Below are 18,039 nucleotides of genomic sequence, written 5' to 3'. Positions count from 1 at the left end.
CTACTCTTCAACCCCACGTCCTGCTGCGACTCTTTTAATAGTCCTACTCACAGGGGTGCACTCAGCATGTGAGAGTTTCAATCAAGGAGCCCAACCTTCAAGGATCTCGATGCAGGTTTCCCAGGGGAACAAGATTCTACATCAGTGCTCACAAGAGCTGGGCCAACTGGTACCCATCAGACGGTTCAGCTTTCCATCAGCTCCAGAGGGAGCCTCCTGCCGGGAGCTATGATTCCGCACTTCAGCAACTGGTTCTTGCTCCTCTTGTGTGTGAGGCTAATCGCTAGTTATTAAGGTAACCTTTGCTACCAACTTCTCACACTGTACTCTTTCCAAAACAATGTCCAGGGGTTCATGGATGTGCACAAGGAAACTTAAACAAAGGTATTCATTGCAGCACTACTTACAACAGGAAAAAAAAACTGGAAGCAACCTATATGTCCATCAGTAGGGGAATACTTTAAATAAACTGTGGAATACTATGCAGCAGTCCAAAAGAATAAGGTAGAGCTGTATGTACTGACATGGACAGACCTCCAAAACATGCTGATGGGGGGAGGGGGGGCACGGAAAAAAGCAAGTATGGTACCATTTTCATGTTTTAAAAAAGAAAAAAGAAAAAAAAGTAATACTTTTATGAAGTCACATATATACATAAATATATATGCATACATGCATAAAAAAGATCTTACGGTTAACAGTGACCTCTGAGAAAGGGTGGAGAATGAAATGGCAAATCAATCAGGACAACACATTTTTGTGTCTATGTGTCTACTTCACCCCTTTCTAAGAAGAACATATGCATGTATTTATAAAATGAGAAAAAAAAGAAAAAAGAAAAGTACAAAGCAAGTTGGAAAACAATTTTTAAAAATAATGCCAAATGGAATGTGTGAGGCCTCCAGGATACAGTAACCAGGAAACCAAGGGGAACTGAAAAAATAAGACGATTATTTTTCTCCTGTCCATGTGGCCAAAAAGGGACCGGGCGCCACGGAGAGCAGAAGGGGAGGCTCGGTACCTTTCACGGCCTGTCTGGTCTGATATCTCGTCCCCTGGGAAGACTGAGGCTGCTGGTTTTGCTGCTGGTTTTGCTGCTGGTTTTGCTGCTGCTGCTGGCGCTGCATCTTCTGCATGTGCCACTTTTGGGAGGACGTTTGAAACTTACTTGAGGAGTTCCACACGACCCGCTGCACGGCCGGGGCAGTCTCCTTCGGTAAAAGCGGCCTCTGCTTTTTCACTGGGCTTCCTGTGGCAGTGGCGGCCGGGGCCGTGACCGTGGATGTGGTGCTGGTGGTGGCCGTGACACCAGCCGTAGGAGTTTGGGCAGAAGAGCGGGTGAGGACCGGCGTTTCAGGGGGAGACTGGCTGCCCGCCGTCGTGGATGGTGGAGCTTTACCTACGACTAAAGCCAATGCGTGAAAAAACAAACAAACAAAAAGTGGATATGACTCGGGCTGGCCTGCAGGGTCTCTACACCACCAAGTTCTGGGTGACCATCAGAGGCTAGCATGCCAAAGACCCCCAGTGAATGGGCACTTACACAATACGCTCAGGCCACTTCGGCAGCATGCCGTATCTTAAAACATCAGCCCCCTTGTGTTCCGTGCACTTGCTCACATCTGAGACGTATGTCAAGGCATCTGGGGGACTGAGGCCAACCTGACCCAGCCCCTGCCCTCAAGTTGCTCACCTACTAGTAGACGACGCAGTGGATGAACAGAATCACTGCAAGTATCTTGTTTTACAAAGTTAAAGTTGGGTAAGCACTTTGAGAAAGACCCAGCCAAAGTCAATCCGGAGATTAAGAGAAACGCTTTCTTTGGCCAGGGAACCTAGAAAGCATGTACCCCAAAGAACCAGACGGCTTCCCATAGGCCAAAGCACTGAATAACAATAAGTGACCCAAAAAGAAGAGTATCTTCTTTAATCTCTTCTGATTCCCTTCAGAACAGTCTCGGTGTGGTCCTGGTAGCCTTGACACCTAACACTAAAGGGAATTCCACCCTAAGGACAGAATCTTCCTCAGCACAATGGTATTTATCTAGAATTTAGATGCCTTGCTTTTGTTTTGATTGTAGTTATTCCTGTTGCGTCTTTTATGTAGAGCACACGATACTGTTTTACCTACTGTGTGGTGGTCAAGTTTAAGTCTAAAATTGAGTTTTATTTTTTTTTAAAGAGCTGTTGTTTCATATAAAAATATTAAGTCTGTAATTATACAGGCAGGACTTAGGAATGGCAAAAATAATGAATGCGAGTGACTCAAGTCTGAAAAAAGCTGCCTTTCAGAGTATGTCTCCTGGGAGGAGCTGGGCTATGGGGGTGGAGCGTAGGATTTCAACAGGCAGCAGGGAGAATTTGGAGGGGGACAGCTTTAGCCAAGACATGCTCAGGAATAGACAGCATTTTGGTAAGTGAGGGCAGGCAGTGAGGAGGGCTGGCAAGAAGGCAGGTTAGAGCCAAAAGCACTGAGCAGCGTAGAAGGGGGTGTGACCTCGTGAGTGCTCATCTGTAAAAGGGGTGTGTGGTCAGTAATCACTGCAGCAGCCCCTGGCACTGGAGAGGTGAACCTGCCCCCAGAGAGGACTCCCTGGGGTTCACACACAAAACACGGGTGCAAATCAGCACCCTTGATCTTGACAATGTGCCTCGACATCAAACTCTTATTTAATAAGGATTACACCTGTCTTTTTTAGATTTCTATCACCCAGGAAAGGCATGGGCTTGATTATTCTAGGGGAGATTTTCAGTAAACTGTGGGTTTGGGGAAACCAAGGAGTGTGAGAGAAAAAGACAGGCTGACTTTTCTGACTCGGGGGACGGGGGTGGGGGGGTGTCTTCTTGGTGGTTATCACACCTGGGTGGCTCTCCTGCTCCTCTGGGGAAGAGTCCAGCCAAGTTCATGGGCAGGAACACAGGGTGGGCTGGGAGAAGAGCTCTACCTGCAGTGAGGAGCCCCCATCCTTCCCCAGGATGACCTGCCAGATACCGGATATAGCCCCTGCCCCTTCCAGGGGCAGAGGTGGCTTTGAACTTGGCCCTTCTAAAAGCCCCACACTGGGAGGGTCCCCCCAGGCAGGGCTTCTAACCTGCAGAAGCAACTTTAATGCCTCCCTTTTCTGCCATGTGACCAAAAAATATATTGTCCTGGTTGATTAACTAGCCCGGTCCCTCCTTGGGCAAAGGGCAACCGCAAAAAGGTCCTTTTCTCTCTCTTGTATTGCAAAAGCAAACAGGTGGCTTTGCAGATGGGTAACCAGCCTGCACGAGTCACGGCTGGAGCTCTTTCCCAAATAAAAAAACAGGAGTGTGCAATCTGAAAAGCTTCCAGGCTCGAAGCACTCTTGCGGGGGGCGGGGCGGGGGGGGTTTTCATTTAGACACTAGAACATTTTAATTTCTAGAGGATTCTGATGGTTTATGGAGGCGGGGGAAAGGCCATGGAAAATTCCATTTGTCCTAGAAATTGGGAGTGTATAATCACCTGTAGCCTCAAAAAGGGTGAATTTCTTAAAGGCCAACACTCCAAAAGCGGCCCCATCAAACTAACCTACTTATACCAGACTTTGGTCACGGTCTTGTACCTTAAAAAAACGACTTTGAAGAGAAGGATGGAAATGACTGATGTTACAGGGTAAGCATAGTAAAGGTTGTTAAGCGAGCTCCTTTGGCCTCTGTTCCGAGAGCACTAGCTAGAAAAGCCATTTTGCTGAGGATTCATATACTGTGCAGAAGCCGCATTCCTAACTGAAGGTCAGTTGGAGGTCACCAAGCACTCTCCAAAAAGCCCTTCACTTAATAAACTCATAAGTGAAAGTACATCACTGACACGAAGCTGATTCTTCAAGACCCAAACCACCATCAGGGGGGCTCTGGATTTCAGACTAAGCAGTCTTGCCCCAACCCCTGGGAAGCCACTCTGAATTATGTTTCAGAGACATCTTCAGCTTAAAAGTCCATCACACACTCGGGGACTCCTGGAGAAACTTCCTGCAGATACCAGTGGGAGGAAGAGCTCACTTTCATTTAATCAACTGGAATGCTTTTTATTTTGGAGGAAAACATGAGATCTTTTCAGGGACTCATATGTTTCCCTTTTTGCTTTGACTGCTAGGGAGCTCAGAGTCAAAATGGAAGCCCAACTTTGCTAACTCTGAAGGCTGGAACAGTATGTATTTTTGTATACAAATTTTCCCCAGATCTCTCACTATTCTACCTTCATCTTTTACACTGATTTCTTGATTTTCATTTTGTTTCTTATCAATCTGTCACAAATTCCTTCTGGAAGGGGCAAAAAACCACAACCAATCAAAAGATCTACTCCAGGGCTTCCCTGGTGGCTCAGTGGTTGAGAGTCCGCCTGCCGATGCAGGGGACACGGGTTCGTGCCCTGGTCCGGGAAGATCCCACATGCCGCGGAGCAGCTGGGCCCGTGAGCCATGGCCGCTGAGCCTGTGTGTCTGGAGCCTGTGCTCCGCGACGGTAGAGGCCACAACAGTGAGAGGCCCGCGTACCGCAAAAAAAAAAAAGATCTACTCCAGAAAGAGAGGAATAGCATAAATGTATCATTCACAGGAACACTACCATCTGTGCCCCAATATTCCCACAAACCTCGTGGAATAAATGCTACTCCTATTGTTTTCTGCAACACTTGAGGTTGTCCCTCAAACCCCAATCCACAAAAGAATCGGATTTTTCAGATGCCATTCATAATTCTAAAGGATGGTGTGGTGGGCCATCCTTCCTGTCCCACCCAACTGCCTCTCTCTCTTCCTCTCTTGTACCATTGAGAGACGTTCCATCCTCTTTTGATGAACTGCAGGAATTGAGGTTCCAGAACAGGTCACGTTGATACAAACACAGAGGAAAGATTCTCAAAGCCCATCCCCCTCTTGCTTTAAGCAAGCCAGCATGAGAAATCCCCAGGGGATATAGAACTCAGAAGTTAGCTCCTGTCAGAAGTTAAGCATAGTCAAAAATTAAACCTGGCTACTCCCTTAAGTAACTCACAAAGTCCATGAGGTTTTATGGCTACAACCTCTAATTTGTCCTTAGGCCATGTTTCTCCTAGCCCTTAATTAATTCTTCATTATCTTTCTCAGGCCTGTTGGGGAATCCCCTCACCCCCCACTAGCCAAACCAGTTGAAAAATGTGCTGACTGCTTCTTCAATGGGAGGGACATCCTTCAAATCATTCCCAAGTTCCTGCTGGAGGGTTTGCCGACATGCCTGGGCTGCTGCAGCAGGTTTGAGGGCAGCCACTACTGGTTCAGCGGAAGAGAACTGCTGAGCTCAGGCAGTGGGGTTCTCAACTGGGGGAGATTCTGCCCCCGAAGGGACATCCGGCCATGTCAAGACATTTCTGATGGCCACAACTGGGCAAGTGCTACCAGCATCCAGTAAGAAGAGGCCAGGGATGCTGCCAAACATCCTCCAGTGCACAGGACAAAGAATTATCCAGCACAAAATGTCAACAGCGCCAAGGCTGAGAAACCCTGGGCCCATGTCAGTTAATCGCAAATATGGCGGAAGACCAACTCAGGCAGCACCCTACAATGCCCGTCTGATTTCTAGTGGCTCAAGAACTCAGCGTTCTAGTGCCACCTACCCAAATGGTCTTGTGTTCTGGTAAGAAAAAGCACTTTGAGATGCCTGGGCAACGTGAGGAGAGGTAAGGGAGGCTAAACTTATCAAGATTTTCCAACTGAACACTTCTAACAATTTCAGCCTTGTCAAATGTCTAAATGTTGACAAACACTTTAGGGAAATGAGCGAGCCTACTGGAAAAGAAGCTGCTGAGGCTAAAAATGACCTAACAGCTAGAAGCAACTACTTTCTAAGAGACTTATTTTTCTGTGCTCAAAATCAGCCACATCGGGTACTGAGCAGGTGAAAGGTGCGCAGGCTTAGTTTAAGTCCTGGTCCAGCTCAGTAACTAGCTAGGTGACCTGGAGCCAATCCAAGCTTTGCTACGCCACCCTTTGTGATGGGAGAGGGTCACCTGACTTGAGATAACACAAATTGCAAGGTGGCATTCTAAAACCAAATCAAGAAACCAGAAACGGGTACAATCACTTACCCTCCTGCTTGGGAGACGGTTCTTTGGGTTCCTTCTTATTTTTTCGACCCTCCCGCCCAGAATGGTCTTCTCCTAAATCTATGACAAGTTCGCTCTCTGAATCGGAGTCCAGGCCCAAATGCACTGTTGGGGAATCCGTCTCATCTTTTCCCTTCAGCTTATCCTTTGTGGGATGAGGCAAGGGTTTTGCTTTGTCTGAAAAGTCCTTGTCAGGCTGAGGGCTAGTCTTCTCCTTGGCCAAGCCTGGGTCTGCTTTCTCGCTGGCTGGCGACGTGCTGACTTTCAGCTCCTCTTTCGTCTCCATGGGGTTTGCCAGTTTGGGCTTTTTTTTGACAGCAGATGGCTCTTTGTCCATCTGAGCATCCTCTTTGTCTTCGGCATCTTCCGGCTCATTCTTGGACCTCTGCTCCTCATCACTGATAGAGTCACTACCGCTACTATCTGACTTCTCGGAATCCTCAGAATCGCTGTGTTCTACAGCCGTATAAACATCTTCTGAGATTTCATTTATGCCTAAATTCAAAAAGAAAACCCAGCATGTGGCGTACTCACAAAATAAAGAGCAGGACCAAAAAATCACAACCATTTTCCACGCCCAACGCTGGAATAAAAAAAAAAAAACATTTCAAATCGCATCACACTGGCCTGGTGGGGTTAGCAGTGCGCTCAAGCTGCAGCTGACGACAACCGACAAATGGAACTTGTCTGCAAAGGGTTTTAGTTATTGACATTCAAAGATGACATGGGACCAAACAACATGAATTTCGAAGTTATCCAGAGCTCAATCTTTGCATTATGGATAACTCACTGGGACACTGACAATGGGAGGGATGGAAGGGAAGGAATGCCAGACCTGCGCTGTTAAAACAGATCCATTTTACGGAGTAGAAAATAGAGACCCAGAGAAATCACTTGTTCTAGGACACAAAGAAAACCAAGACAGAGAAGCGAGGCCAGAACCCTGGGCTCCTGACTCGCCACCAACACTCTTCCCACAAATTCCCAAAGCATTAAAGTCCTTTACCCTTTGTGTCCAGGACTCAAAAGAAATAAACCAAAGCCTTAAAGCGGAGGTTGCAAACTCATAGCCCATGAGCCACATCTGGCGAGCAGACGTGTTATTTAGGAAGCAATGGTTTGACCCAATGCTTTTGGGTATTTTGTTATTTGTTGGCTTTTTTTTTTTTTTTTTTTAAACTTAGAACTTGCTGGCCAATTCATAAATCAGGAGATTTCACAGAAATCAAGATGGCGGGCTTGTGCTGAAACAGCAGAAGATCTGGCCTCTCTGGGTCACAGGCCTGCAAGGCTCGCTGGGGCTGAGAGCCACTGGCCCCTTCAGGTGGGGGAGCACTGCCTACAGGTGACCCAGCTGCCCGGTCCCCATCTTGCTCCCTGAACTGAGGCAGAGTCAACTGTCATTGTGTTTTCATTGCTTTTCTACATGCAATGGAGTCAAGAGGAAAGTCATCCATTTCCATGTCTCTATCAAAAGGGAAAAAGATAAAAGAGCAGGAGTTTCATACATATACAGACAAAAATGGGCAAAAGTATATTTCTAACAACAGTTCCATTTAACCCATTTATGGTTCCTGCTCTCGGGAATGGGTGTCATCCGTCTGTAGGTAAATAATACTACACCCTAAAATTTTGAAGAGGAAATCCTCATCAACTCTGTGTTTCCCTCATTCTAGAGCAATGGTTATCGTGAGTGGGGTCACTATCCTGACCCAGACACATGGAAGGGAAACTCTTAAAAGGGTAAGAGCCAGGAACAGCCCCGCAGGATCATGAGTGAATTATACCCACTTCCTCCAGGGCTCAGTCAAAACTGAAAGAATCAAAACACAAAAACCCAGATCTGGTTTAACTTCTGGATCCTAGGGTTTATGCGACCGTTAACTAATGGTCGGATGCCAGAACAAGCATGACCACACATGTGATAGGAAAAGCTTGGGTACTGGAGCCCAAAGGATATGAATTCAAATCCTGCTCCTCTGCTTTTATTAGCTGTGTGACCCTGAACGAATGAACTACCTCTCTGAGACTCAGTTTCTTCACCTGAAAATGGTGTGGATAATAGTATCGACCTCCCAGGACAATCTATGCACAGTGCATGTGGCATAGGAAGCCCTCGGTAAATGGAAATATTAAAATTCTTATTAACAATAATAAACCAAGGAGTTAGACCAGCTGCATGGAAGGACCCAAGAGGGGTGTCTAAATGGCCTACAAAATTTCATCCAAACAAGCAGCCCAGCAAGGAATGCTTTCCTCTGACAGCCTGGATGACTCCCAACTATAACTCTTTCCTCACCCAAAGGTCCAGAGAAACCATTGACATGTAAACCTCACCTTGGACTGGCTTTCTCTCCTGAGACCCGGCTGGCCCCTACTTCTTTATAAATACCTTCCTGGCTTTATTCTATTCAACAAATATTCCAGAGCATTACTATGTGTATAAGACCAAGTACACCTTGGAGAAGGCAAATCCTTATAAGGCAACCTCCCTGCCCTCAAGGAGCTTCCAGTCTAGTTTGGGAGGGATACCACCACACAAAGGAACCACTGATGTTTCAGAGACATAAAGTAGCAAAGGAGGGCAGATGGGGAGGGCAGTCAGGGGAGACTTCCTGGAGGAGGTGATGCCCGAGCTCAGCCTTTGGGACAGGATTCAGGTAGGCAGTGTAAGAAAGCAACAGCACAGGGAAGAGGAAGGGAGGCGACAGATACAGAAGCAGGATGGATGTGCCGAGGGGGAAGCGGCCTAGCCTGGAGGGGGAGGGTTTGTGTTGGACACTTGTGGGATACACTTGACCCTGAAGTGGAGACACACTGACGTGAGCAGAGAGGAAGCACAAAGGCAAGCTCAGGAGGCTCTTCCTGCTTCCGAACTTTCTTACAACCTGCACCTCGAGTTGGCAGGCCGCCACAAAGAATACACTCTGAGGAATTCAAAAAGCCCTTCTGAACAATTAACTAGCAAATCTGAAATATTCTGCCATGAGTAGAAATCTATTTTTGTTGAACAAACAACTCAAGGTTAAACCAGCTGCTAAAAAGGCAGCCAGGATGGGGCTTTAATTTCATCCCGGTGGTTTCCCTAAAAAGAGTAATGATGATGACGATGAGGTAAGCAAACCGAGAGACATACCTAATTGTGCTTTGCAACTCTCTATCGTCTTATCAAGATTTAGCTGGAATCTGCTGCGAATCTGCCGCTTGGGAGAGATGAGAGGCACAGGGGCCGACTGCTGCTGGACCGACTCACTCAGCTCCTTCAGATCCATCTCGGCCTTGCTTCGATCTGGAAGACACCATCACACCCTCGTAAGACCAGGCACTGGAGGGAATAGCAGACAATGCTCATCACTTAGCTTCCTCCTCAAAAACACCCTTAGGAGCCCGGGAGGAAAAAAAACCTAAGACGTTTTTGTCATTCGTCCCAACGATATCATCTGCTCGATAGCCTGGGCTCACTTGGAGATAAGAGCCTGAGAGAACATTTGGCAGGTTTCTACTGAACCATCGCCTGGGTTGCTTTCCATGGTGAAAATGCACAATCCCAGCCAGAAGGCTGGTTGTCTGTGACACTCAGCATCATTATGGATCCTCCAAAGCCAAAGGTTACAGTAATATGTTCCATCTCAACAGCAGCAGATAAAGTGACACTGAGTCTGGCCAGTTTGCTTTGAATTCCAGGCCCAGATCAGAGAGGGCTTGTATCCGAGAGAGGCGCCGAGCCTCGCAGAGAACACATTGATAAGAGAGAGAACCAGCTCCTGGTTCACCATGGAGACTTCAATCTTCATTCTTAGTCGACTTAGTCTGGAGCTCAAATGAGAAAGAAAGAGAACACACAAGGTAGGCAGACCCTCCAGCCAGTGTGCTGTACCTCCCTTTGGCTCACAGCATCTATCTGAGGAATGGGGAACAGATTAGCCTTGGATATGAACCTGTGTCTTCTTGCTTCACTCTAACCCCAGGCAAAGGTCTCTGCCTAATGACTCAGGCCCAGAGGTCCTACTTCCGCTACTTCTGCCATGGGTTCTTTGCACGACCAAACTGGACCAGGTTCCAAAGGGTCCGTGAGCTTGCACTTCTTGAATTCCTCCCCCACCTCCTCTGCTGCCTCCTCTAGTGGCCCCCAAAACATAAAAAGGGGACCAAATGGTGGTGACTGCAAAGGCTCAGAAAGCAATGAGAGACTGTCTTTCACCCTGGCATCCCCTCCAACAGACCCTCAAGCAGAGAATGCGGGTGTCCAACCTACCCTGGCCAATCCGAGAAAGCAGGTCCGAAAGGATGTGGCATCCACCAAGGGCAAAGATAAGCCACCTGTGAGCTGGTTCTACCAGCTGTGAGCTCACTCCCTGACTTCTCTCCACCCCCCTGCTACCCTCCACCCCAAACCATCAGGCTGTTACAGAGACCGAGATGCAGACTGAGAGCTGGATTGCAAAGGCCCTCCAAAGCCTGCGCTCTCCCCACTCGACCTGACCCTCGCACCCTGCCCTACACCCAGGAAGGGACGCGTGCTCTCACAACGCATGCCGGAGATTCATTCCTTTAAGGGGATCAGAGGTCTCCCCAAAGCCCCACCCAACTCACTCGTAGGTGATTGGAGCCACAAATCGCTCCCATTTCATTCATCACCATAATGAGGTATGATGAGAAAGGGCCCTGTCCCCAAAACACACTTGCGGTTCGTCACCAGGGAGACCAAAAGTGAGCTTTCAAAGCAAACAGGGACACCATCCTTGTCATTAAAGAAATGGCTCTTAAAAAACATCCCCGTGTGTGCGCACGTGCATGCATGTGTTTGTCTGGTGTGTGTGCATGTGCTGATCGGGGACTCTTCAGAGAACCTATCAAGGCCAGGACTGAAGATGCTTGCGGGGGGACAGCTGAATGCACAACTATTTCGGACGGGGGAAGAATATTCCATTTTACTGGAGAAGCACCTTACAAAGAGAACAGAGAGTGAAACAGGGATAGAACAGCAAAAACAGGAGGAAGAGGAGAAGGACTGGGGAACATAGAAAGAAAAAAGGGAAGATCCAATTAAACAGCAGTATGATCAGGACTTACGGACTTCAACACCTGAGCTGCAAACATGACAGTAGAAGGGGAAAGACAGGAGGCCCGTCTCGTCATTTCTGCTCTCAGAAATGAGGAAGCACACTGCATTCTGGAGGGAAAAGGCAGCCTTTTCAAGCATCAAGTTGGAAAAGAAGTATTTCACAAAAATACTTCCCATGAAGGGGGGTAGCAGGAGATGGTAGTGCTGCCCACGTGACAGGAGGACACTCTGTCCTCAATAACATTCCCATGTGGTTAGATTCCACACAGCAGTTACCAGGCAGGGGCCAGCCAACTTTTTCCATAAAGCGCTGGAGAGTAAATTAAATTAGGCTTTGCAGGTGTATAGGCTCTGCTGCAAAAGCAACCATAAAATGATGTGCTAAATAAATGGATGTGGCTGTGTTCCAATAAAACTTTATTTACAAAAACAAGTCAGGGGCCAGACGTGGTCCACAGGCTGGAAATTTTGCCAGCCCCTGTACTAGTCCAGTGACTGCTAACCTTAGCTGCACACTGAGATCGCCCCCCCTCCCAGCCCAGAGCTTTAAGGAAAAAAATCCTGATGCCTCAGCCCCACCCCCTAGGCTGTGAGCCCCTGTACTGGACCAATCCTGTCTGTGAGTAAAGGAAATGCCTCATGATTTGCCTTAACCCTTGTGTACCTAAACCTCGGGGATCATAAAAATAGATCTACACATCACCAGAATAATCGAGTGTGTGTGTGCACACGCGTGTATACCGGTGTGGGTCTGCAGTAAATGCAATCTCTTAACTTTAGCCTAAAGCCTGAATATTCATAATCAAGAGGAATGAAAAGAAGGTGAAGCATTTCATTTCACAAAATAAGGTTTCTCGGGTCAATGAGCCACCGTAACGTTTATTCTAAGAAGAAACCACCGAAAGCCTGGGAGGGGGCTAATCATCAGGTCCCTGGGAGCAGACTTTTAGGAGTTTAGCCAAATGTAATTATCTTTCTCCAACTTTCAGCTGTGTGTGAACTCGACTCTCCTCCGCAAGGAGAAAAGAAGAGCTTCTCTTTCTCATTTAGCTCCTAGCAGCTTATCAGGACTCCTTCCACCTCTGCCCTTCTATATCGGGAATATCTGCGGAATCCACCCTTGCTGCCAACATTGTGAACTTTTCAGCTGATATGAAGACAGCTGAGGCTATAAGTGGAAACCGGGGATAAAAAAAAAAAATACCCGCACTAGAGAAAAGAGGCACGATCTTCCATTGCTGGAGGGAGCGTGAATCAGAGCCACCCTTTAGAGGGCGATCTAGCAGCCTCTCTCCAAATGTCAACAGCACATGGCCTCTGACCGTCAGGTTCCACTTCTAGGAATGTATCCTGCGGATTCACTCCCACGTGGGCACAAGGGTCTTCACTGCAGCTATTTCCAACAGCAAAAAATGGAAAACTACTCAATAAATAAGGTGCCTGGATAAATAAGTTACAGTTTACCTTTAAACGGAAAAAAATACAGCTGCTAAAATAACACAGGGGCAGAGCTCTCTACGTGGTGATATGGAAAGCCCATCTGTTTAAGGAAAAGGAAAATAATCAGTAAAGGACATTAGCATTGGTGTGTGGGAGAAAAGAAGGAAAGGGAATACAGAGATACAAATATATGTGTTCTTGGGGCTTCTCAACGCTGACATGTGGAGCTGGATAAGTCTTTCTTTTGCGGGGTGGGGAGGTCAGGGTAAGGGCCGGGAGCTGTCCTGGGCACTGTAGGATGTTTGAGAGCAACCCTGGCCTCCACCCACTAGATGCCAGTAGCACCCATATCCCAGGTGGGATAATAAACAGGTGTCTAGACATTGCCAAATGGGGACCAAATCACCCAGGCTGATGTCTAGAAGCGCTCCCCAAGGAGACTAAAAAAGAGCCAACAGGGTCAGAGGATGACAAAACAAAAAAAAAGACCCAACAGTGGTCACTCTTTTTTTGGGGGTGAATAAGGGGGTCACAGAGACAGGTGATCAGAGGTTACAGGTAGACTGGCTTTTCATTAGACATCTTTCTGTACTTTGAAATTTCTCTTACCGTGTGCATTCATTACTTATAAAAACAAAACTTTTTTTCTTCAATCGTGTGACTCCACAAAAATCAGAAGGCCCTAACGGACAGCCGAGCCATCCCCACGGTGCCCTGACGGAAGACAAGCCACTATGAGGTGAGAGGAACAGCCATCAAAACAAAATGTTTTAAAAGAAAACTATAAGCACTTCTTTTTTTTTAGTTTAAAAAAAAAAATCTCCTTTATTCAAAAGGTGTAGGCAGACTATAACGAATGGTCTTCTAGGAGGCACAAAACAGCAGCTCCGTCAAGGGAACAACGTCCTTCAGACGAGAGACCCTGGCAGACGCTCTTATCCATCAGTCAAGCAGAGACCTTCCCCACCTTGTTCACTATTTTTTAAAAAAATATCAAGACAACATCTGGGCAACCGGGGTACCCAGCCCTGCATCCACATCCTCAAAGTCTCACTTTCTGCAGAGAAAAGAAAGCAGGCCTGACAACAGCAACAGTGGAAGAATAAACAAGCAGAAAGCCTTCAGGTCTGACTACGTTCCATCGTCGGCATCTCTGACGGAGCATCAAGGCACATTTCTGTCACTAACAGGACGACTCAACTGCTGCGTTTGTTGAGCCAAAAGCAAACACTGTGTGCGAGAGGAGAGAGGATTCCCAGAGAAAGCACACAGGAGTCTAGAGGAAGGAAAGAACCACTCTGGTCCCCTCTCCCCCTGTGCCATAAACTCATTCTTATTCGGGACTTATTTTGTAACTGCCGTAGAGGCACAGAAGGGGGCTGGAACCTAGCCTGGCTCCTTATTTTAGAGCAGAGAGAAGGGGCCCAAGACAGCAAATGAGGCCCGGTGTGTTGGCGTGCAGGGCCTTCCCCTCCGTCATGCAGCAAAATAAATCGTAAGAGTAAAGCCCACGGGCTGGTGGTTGTATTTTTGGTTGTACTTGTTTCTTTGGCCTAAATAGAGATTTTTATTTTTACTTTTTATTTTTGATCCTGCACCTTGCGGGATCTTAGTTCCCCAATCAGGGATCAAACCCACACCCTCAGCAGTGAAAGCACCGAGTCCTAACCACTGGACCACCAGGGAATTCCAAATAGAGGTGGGTTTTTTTTGTTGTTTTTTGCGGAACGCGGGCCTCTCCCGTTGCGGAGCACAGGCTCCGGACGCGCAGGCTCAGTGGCCATGGCTCACGGGCCCAGCCGCTCTGCGGCATGTGGGATCTTCCCGGACAGGGGTACGAACCCGTGTCCCCTGCATCGGCAGGCGGACTCTCAACCACTGCGCCACCAGGGAAGCCCCCAAATAGAGGTTTTTAATGAAACTGACGGTCAACTTTTAAAACCTAGAAGAGTTCACATAAAAAATCTGGATTGCTGTTTTTTCTTGAAAATTCAGAGTTGGACAGCACAGGTTCAACTTGTGGGAGCTGCTTCCTTTAGAAAGGCACTTTGTCCTTCATGCGACCGTCCATCCAAACCTTCACCTGACCCCTGACCCTACAGCTGGGCAGACTAACCCAGCAGCACAAAGAGGCACAGTGGCGAGGGCCCATGAAAATCAAAACACGCCCTTGTCCTGCAGCATTTCAGTTCTCGTATCTCAGTTAAAAGTCCGAGATACACACAGACAAGCCCGAGTCTAAAGGCCAAACTCAACCACAAACCACGTGTTGATCCTGGGTAGGTAACTTTGCTTCTCTGTGCAATGGGGTTATTACCTTACCTTGAAGGTCACTGTATTTTTTTTTAATACTTTTAACTTACAGAAAGTAAAATTCACCTTTTGGAGAATATATGACTTTTAACACCTGCAATAGATGCGAGTAGCCACCAGCACAAACAGAATGCAGAACAATTCCATCTACCAAAGAATCCCTTTGTGATGTGTAGTCAAACCCTCCCCAACTCCCAGCAAGCACTGATCTTTCTTCCATCTCAGTAATTTTGCCTTTTCCAGTTTTTTTTTTAATGAAACACTGTTTTGTTAGATATAATGATGTCATTATGATCCCTAGCACTGTCTCATTTCTGTCTGTTCAAAGCAGTTACATGGATGCCAGACATCAAGTCCCATGAGAAGTATTCAGCATTTCCCTCCACTTTCTTATTTTTCTACCCATCCACGGCACTTTTCACCAATCCCTACCTGATCCTCTTGCCACTGGGTAACTGAAATTCCTACCCATAAAACGCCACATTCCCTATGCATTTGTTTCCGCTGACAAAACGAGGCATTGGTCCCAGGAATGGAAAGAGCTGGCGGGGAGCTTCTGCACAGGAGAGCCTTGTACTCTGCCGTGCCCACCTCCAATACACACCCCACGAAAAAAACCTTTCACTCCCACGCGTGGGTCAAGCCAAATGGAAAAACCCAGAGCATCACACAGATGCCCAAGGACAGCCCGGTTTACGGAAGGAGCTACTCCTGCCACACATGACTGGCAGAGAGGAAGCATGACTGTGAGAACGTCTCTGTACAGCTTTCTTTTCGGGGGTGCAGAGGTGGGAGGAGGGTGTGAGAAAGCAAACCACACTGCTGAGAACGATGAGTGTTCCCCAGGGGAACGGATGGGTCCCCGTGGGTTCAAGTGAAGAATTCCCACCAGCCAACCTGAGCTGGAGCCCCTCAAGTCACCACCCGGACTGTCCCATCACTTCCGGGCTGCACGACCTGGTGACCTGGGTAAAAAAACAGCCTCCATGGAAACACAGGCTCCCTCCAGCCCGGCCACCTCTGGCTCTGTAATCCCAGATCCCGGGGTCGCCTCTCCAGTGCTCTGTTTCTCCATCTGAAAATAGCATCTCAGGACAAGATGAACCCAGAGGGCTGTGACCACCAGAGGCTGTGGATTCAGGCCGGAGCATCACTCCACAAGGGTGGCCGCCCCTCCCTTCCTGAAACCCGGTATACTCAAGGCCTCCGGAGTAGGCCACGCTCCCTGAGTGTTGCTTTCTCCTCGTTCCCCGGCACTTTCTCAGCCTCCTCTGCTCACTTTTCCTGAGGTCTAACATGTGCAAGCGGCCCAGGCCCCTCACTCCTTCTTTATGCTCTGGACCAGGGTCTCTCAGCCACTACTGCCACTGCGGCTGGATAATCCTCTGTCGTGGTGGGCTCTGTCCCACGCGTTGTAGAAAGTTTAGCAGCATCCTTGGTCTGCAACCACTAAATGAACGCCAGCAGCGTCCCCCACTCTCCGCCTCCCCTGAGTTATGAGAACTACTGCTTGAACCCAATCCCACGTATAAATCAAGATTCCCAGAATTACACCTCCTGCCCTGACCTGGCCTGACTCGGCCTCCAATTGCCTTCATGACCTCTCCACCTAGGAATTTAGCTGGCATCTCAAACTTACAGAATCGAAAGCTGAACTCTTGGCTCCCATTCTCCTGCCATAACCAAATCTGTCAACACAGGCGCAACCCAGTAAATCTCTGCTGGGGGGGCCTGTACTAGATGCTAGTGGTGAGAGCCCACCGCACCCCCACGTTGTAGCAACCGAAAATGTCTCTGGACACTGCTAAGTATCCTCTGGGGGGTCGGGGGAACTGCCCCTGGTTAAGAATGGCTGACACAGGCTCTTCCCAACACAACACCCTGAGAAGTCCTTCCAAAATGCCCAGTCAGTTCACATCCCTCCTCTGCTCAAATGGTCCCACACCAAGGTCCATGAGGTCCCTGTGTTCTCTGACCTCATCTCCCCTTCACCCACTAGGACACGTCACCCGGGCTTCCTTGCCATTCCTATAACACACCAAGTTCATCCTGACCCTAAGGCCTTGGATTTCCTGTTCCTTCTAGAATGTTCTTCCTCTGAACACCGACATGGCTGGGTTTTCTTGTCATGCAAATCCTTGGCCAGGTATCACCTCCTCAGAGGCCTTCCCTAACCACTGCCTCTTGCTCCTCCCACCCCCATCCTGCCCAGCTCTCTCCTTGTCATATGAATACCTTTTACCTTCCATGATGACCTGACCTCTCTTAGTTTTTTTAGCTTGATTATTATTTCTCCCTCTCTAGAACCAAGCTGTGTAAGAGAGCAGGGCCCTCACTCACCACTGTCCGCCCCAGGTCTAAAACAGTGCACAGCACATAATAGATGCTCAATAAAAATCAGGGCTCATGACTGAATGACTTAATAAAATAGCTTCCTAGTTGGGTGTTTAGCATTTCTGGTGCTAATTTTTGTTAAAGACTTTGGCCTAAGGTAATGCTTTCAAAAGAACCAACTGAAACTCAATGAGTTTAAAAAGAAAACAAAAAAACTACTACATCAAGGATGAAGACTAGCATTAAAAAAAAAAACAAAAGAATTAAAACAATGTCAGAACACACTATACATAAGAAAAGTAAATACTGAATCATAAAACAATATATACCGTGTGTGTGTGTGTGTGTGTGTGTGTGTGTATACACACACATATATATATAACTTTAAATATACGTATTTACAAATATAAGAACTGGGTTACTGTGGTCCAAGGCTGTAAACACTGGCCTAAGGTATTTCAAGATAAAACAGCCTTGCATGTCAACAAGCTCTGGGAAATCCCTTGCTAGTTCCTTGTATTGATCTCTCTTCATCTCCATCCACTGTACCTTTTCTAACTTTTGTACACAGAAAAGAGTTCAGGGTTCAAGAACCACACACAGGGACTTCCCTGGAGGTTCAGTGGTTAAGACTCCACACTTCCAACGCAGAGGACACAGGTTCGATCCCCGGTCAGGGAACTAGGATCCCACATGCCGTGCGGCCAAAAAAAATAAAAATACCAATCTTTTTTTTTTAAAAAAAAAAAGAACCACACACAAAAGAGGACATTACAACTTGCAGAAAT

General features: G+C 47.5%; 1 protein-coding gene across 2 annotated transcripts in view; it reads right to left on the bottom strand.

The window, feature by feature from the left end:
• The window catches only part of ZMYND8 (zinc finger MYND-type containing 8), a 127,251-nt gene that overhangs the window by 27,421 nt on the left and 81,791 nt on the right, over positions 1–18,039 (bottom strand). For both annotated transcript variants that reach the window (XM_060122121.1, XM_060122122.1), the window contains 3 exons: positions 9,236–9,388; positions 6,082–6,594; positions 1,022–1,405 (listed from right to left, as the gene is read on the bottom strand). In XM_060122121.1, coding sequence (XP_059978104.1) covers positions 1,022–1,405; positions 6,082–6,594; positions 9,236–9,388 — 1,050 coding nt within the window. The remainder of the gene's footprint in view (positions 1–1,021; positions 1,406–6,081; positions 6,595–9,235; positions 9,389–18,039) is intronic.

This window comes from Lagenorhynchus albirostris, chromosome 15 (genome assembly GCF_949774975.1).
Source record: "Lagenorhynchus albirostris chromosome 15, mLagAlb1.1, whole genome shotgun sequence".
Classification (NCBI taxonomy): domain Eukaryota; kingdom Metazoa; phylum Chordata; class Mammalia; order Artiodactyla; family Delphinidae; genus Lagenorhynchus; species Lagenorhynchus albirostris.
This window is presented reverse-complemented; position numbering and strand designations above follow the sequence as displayed.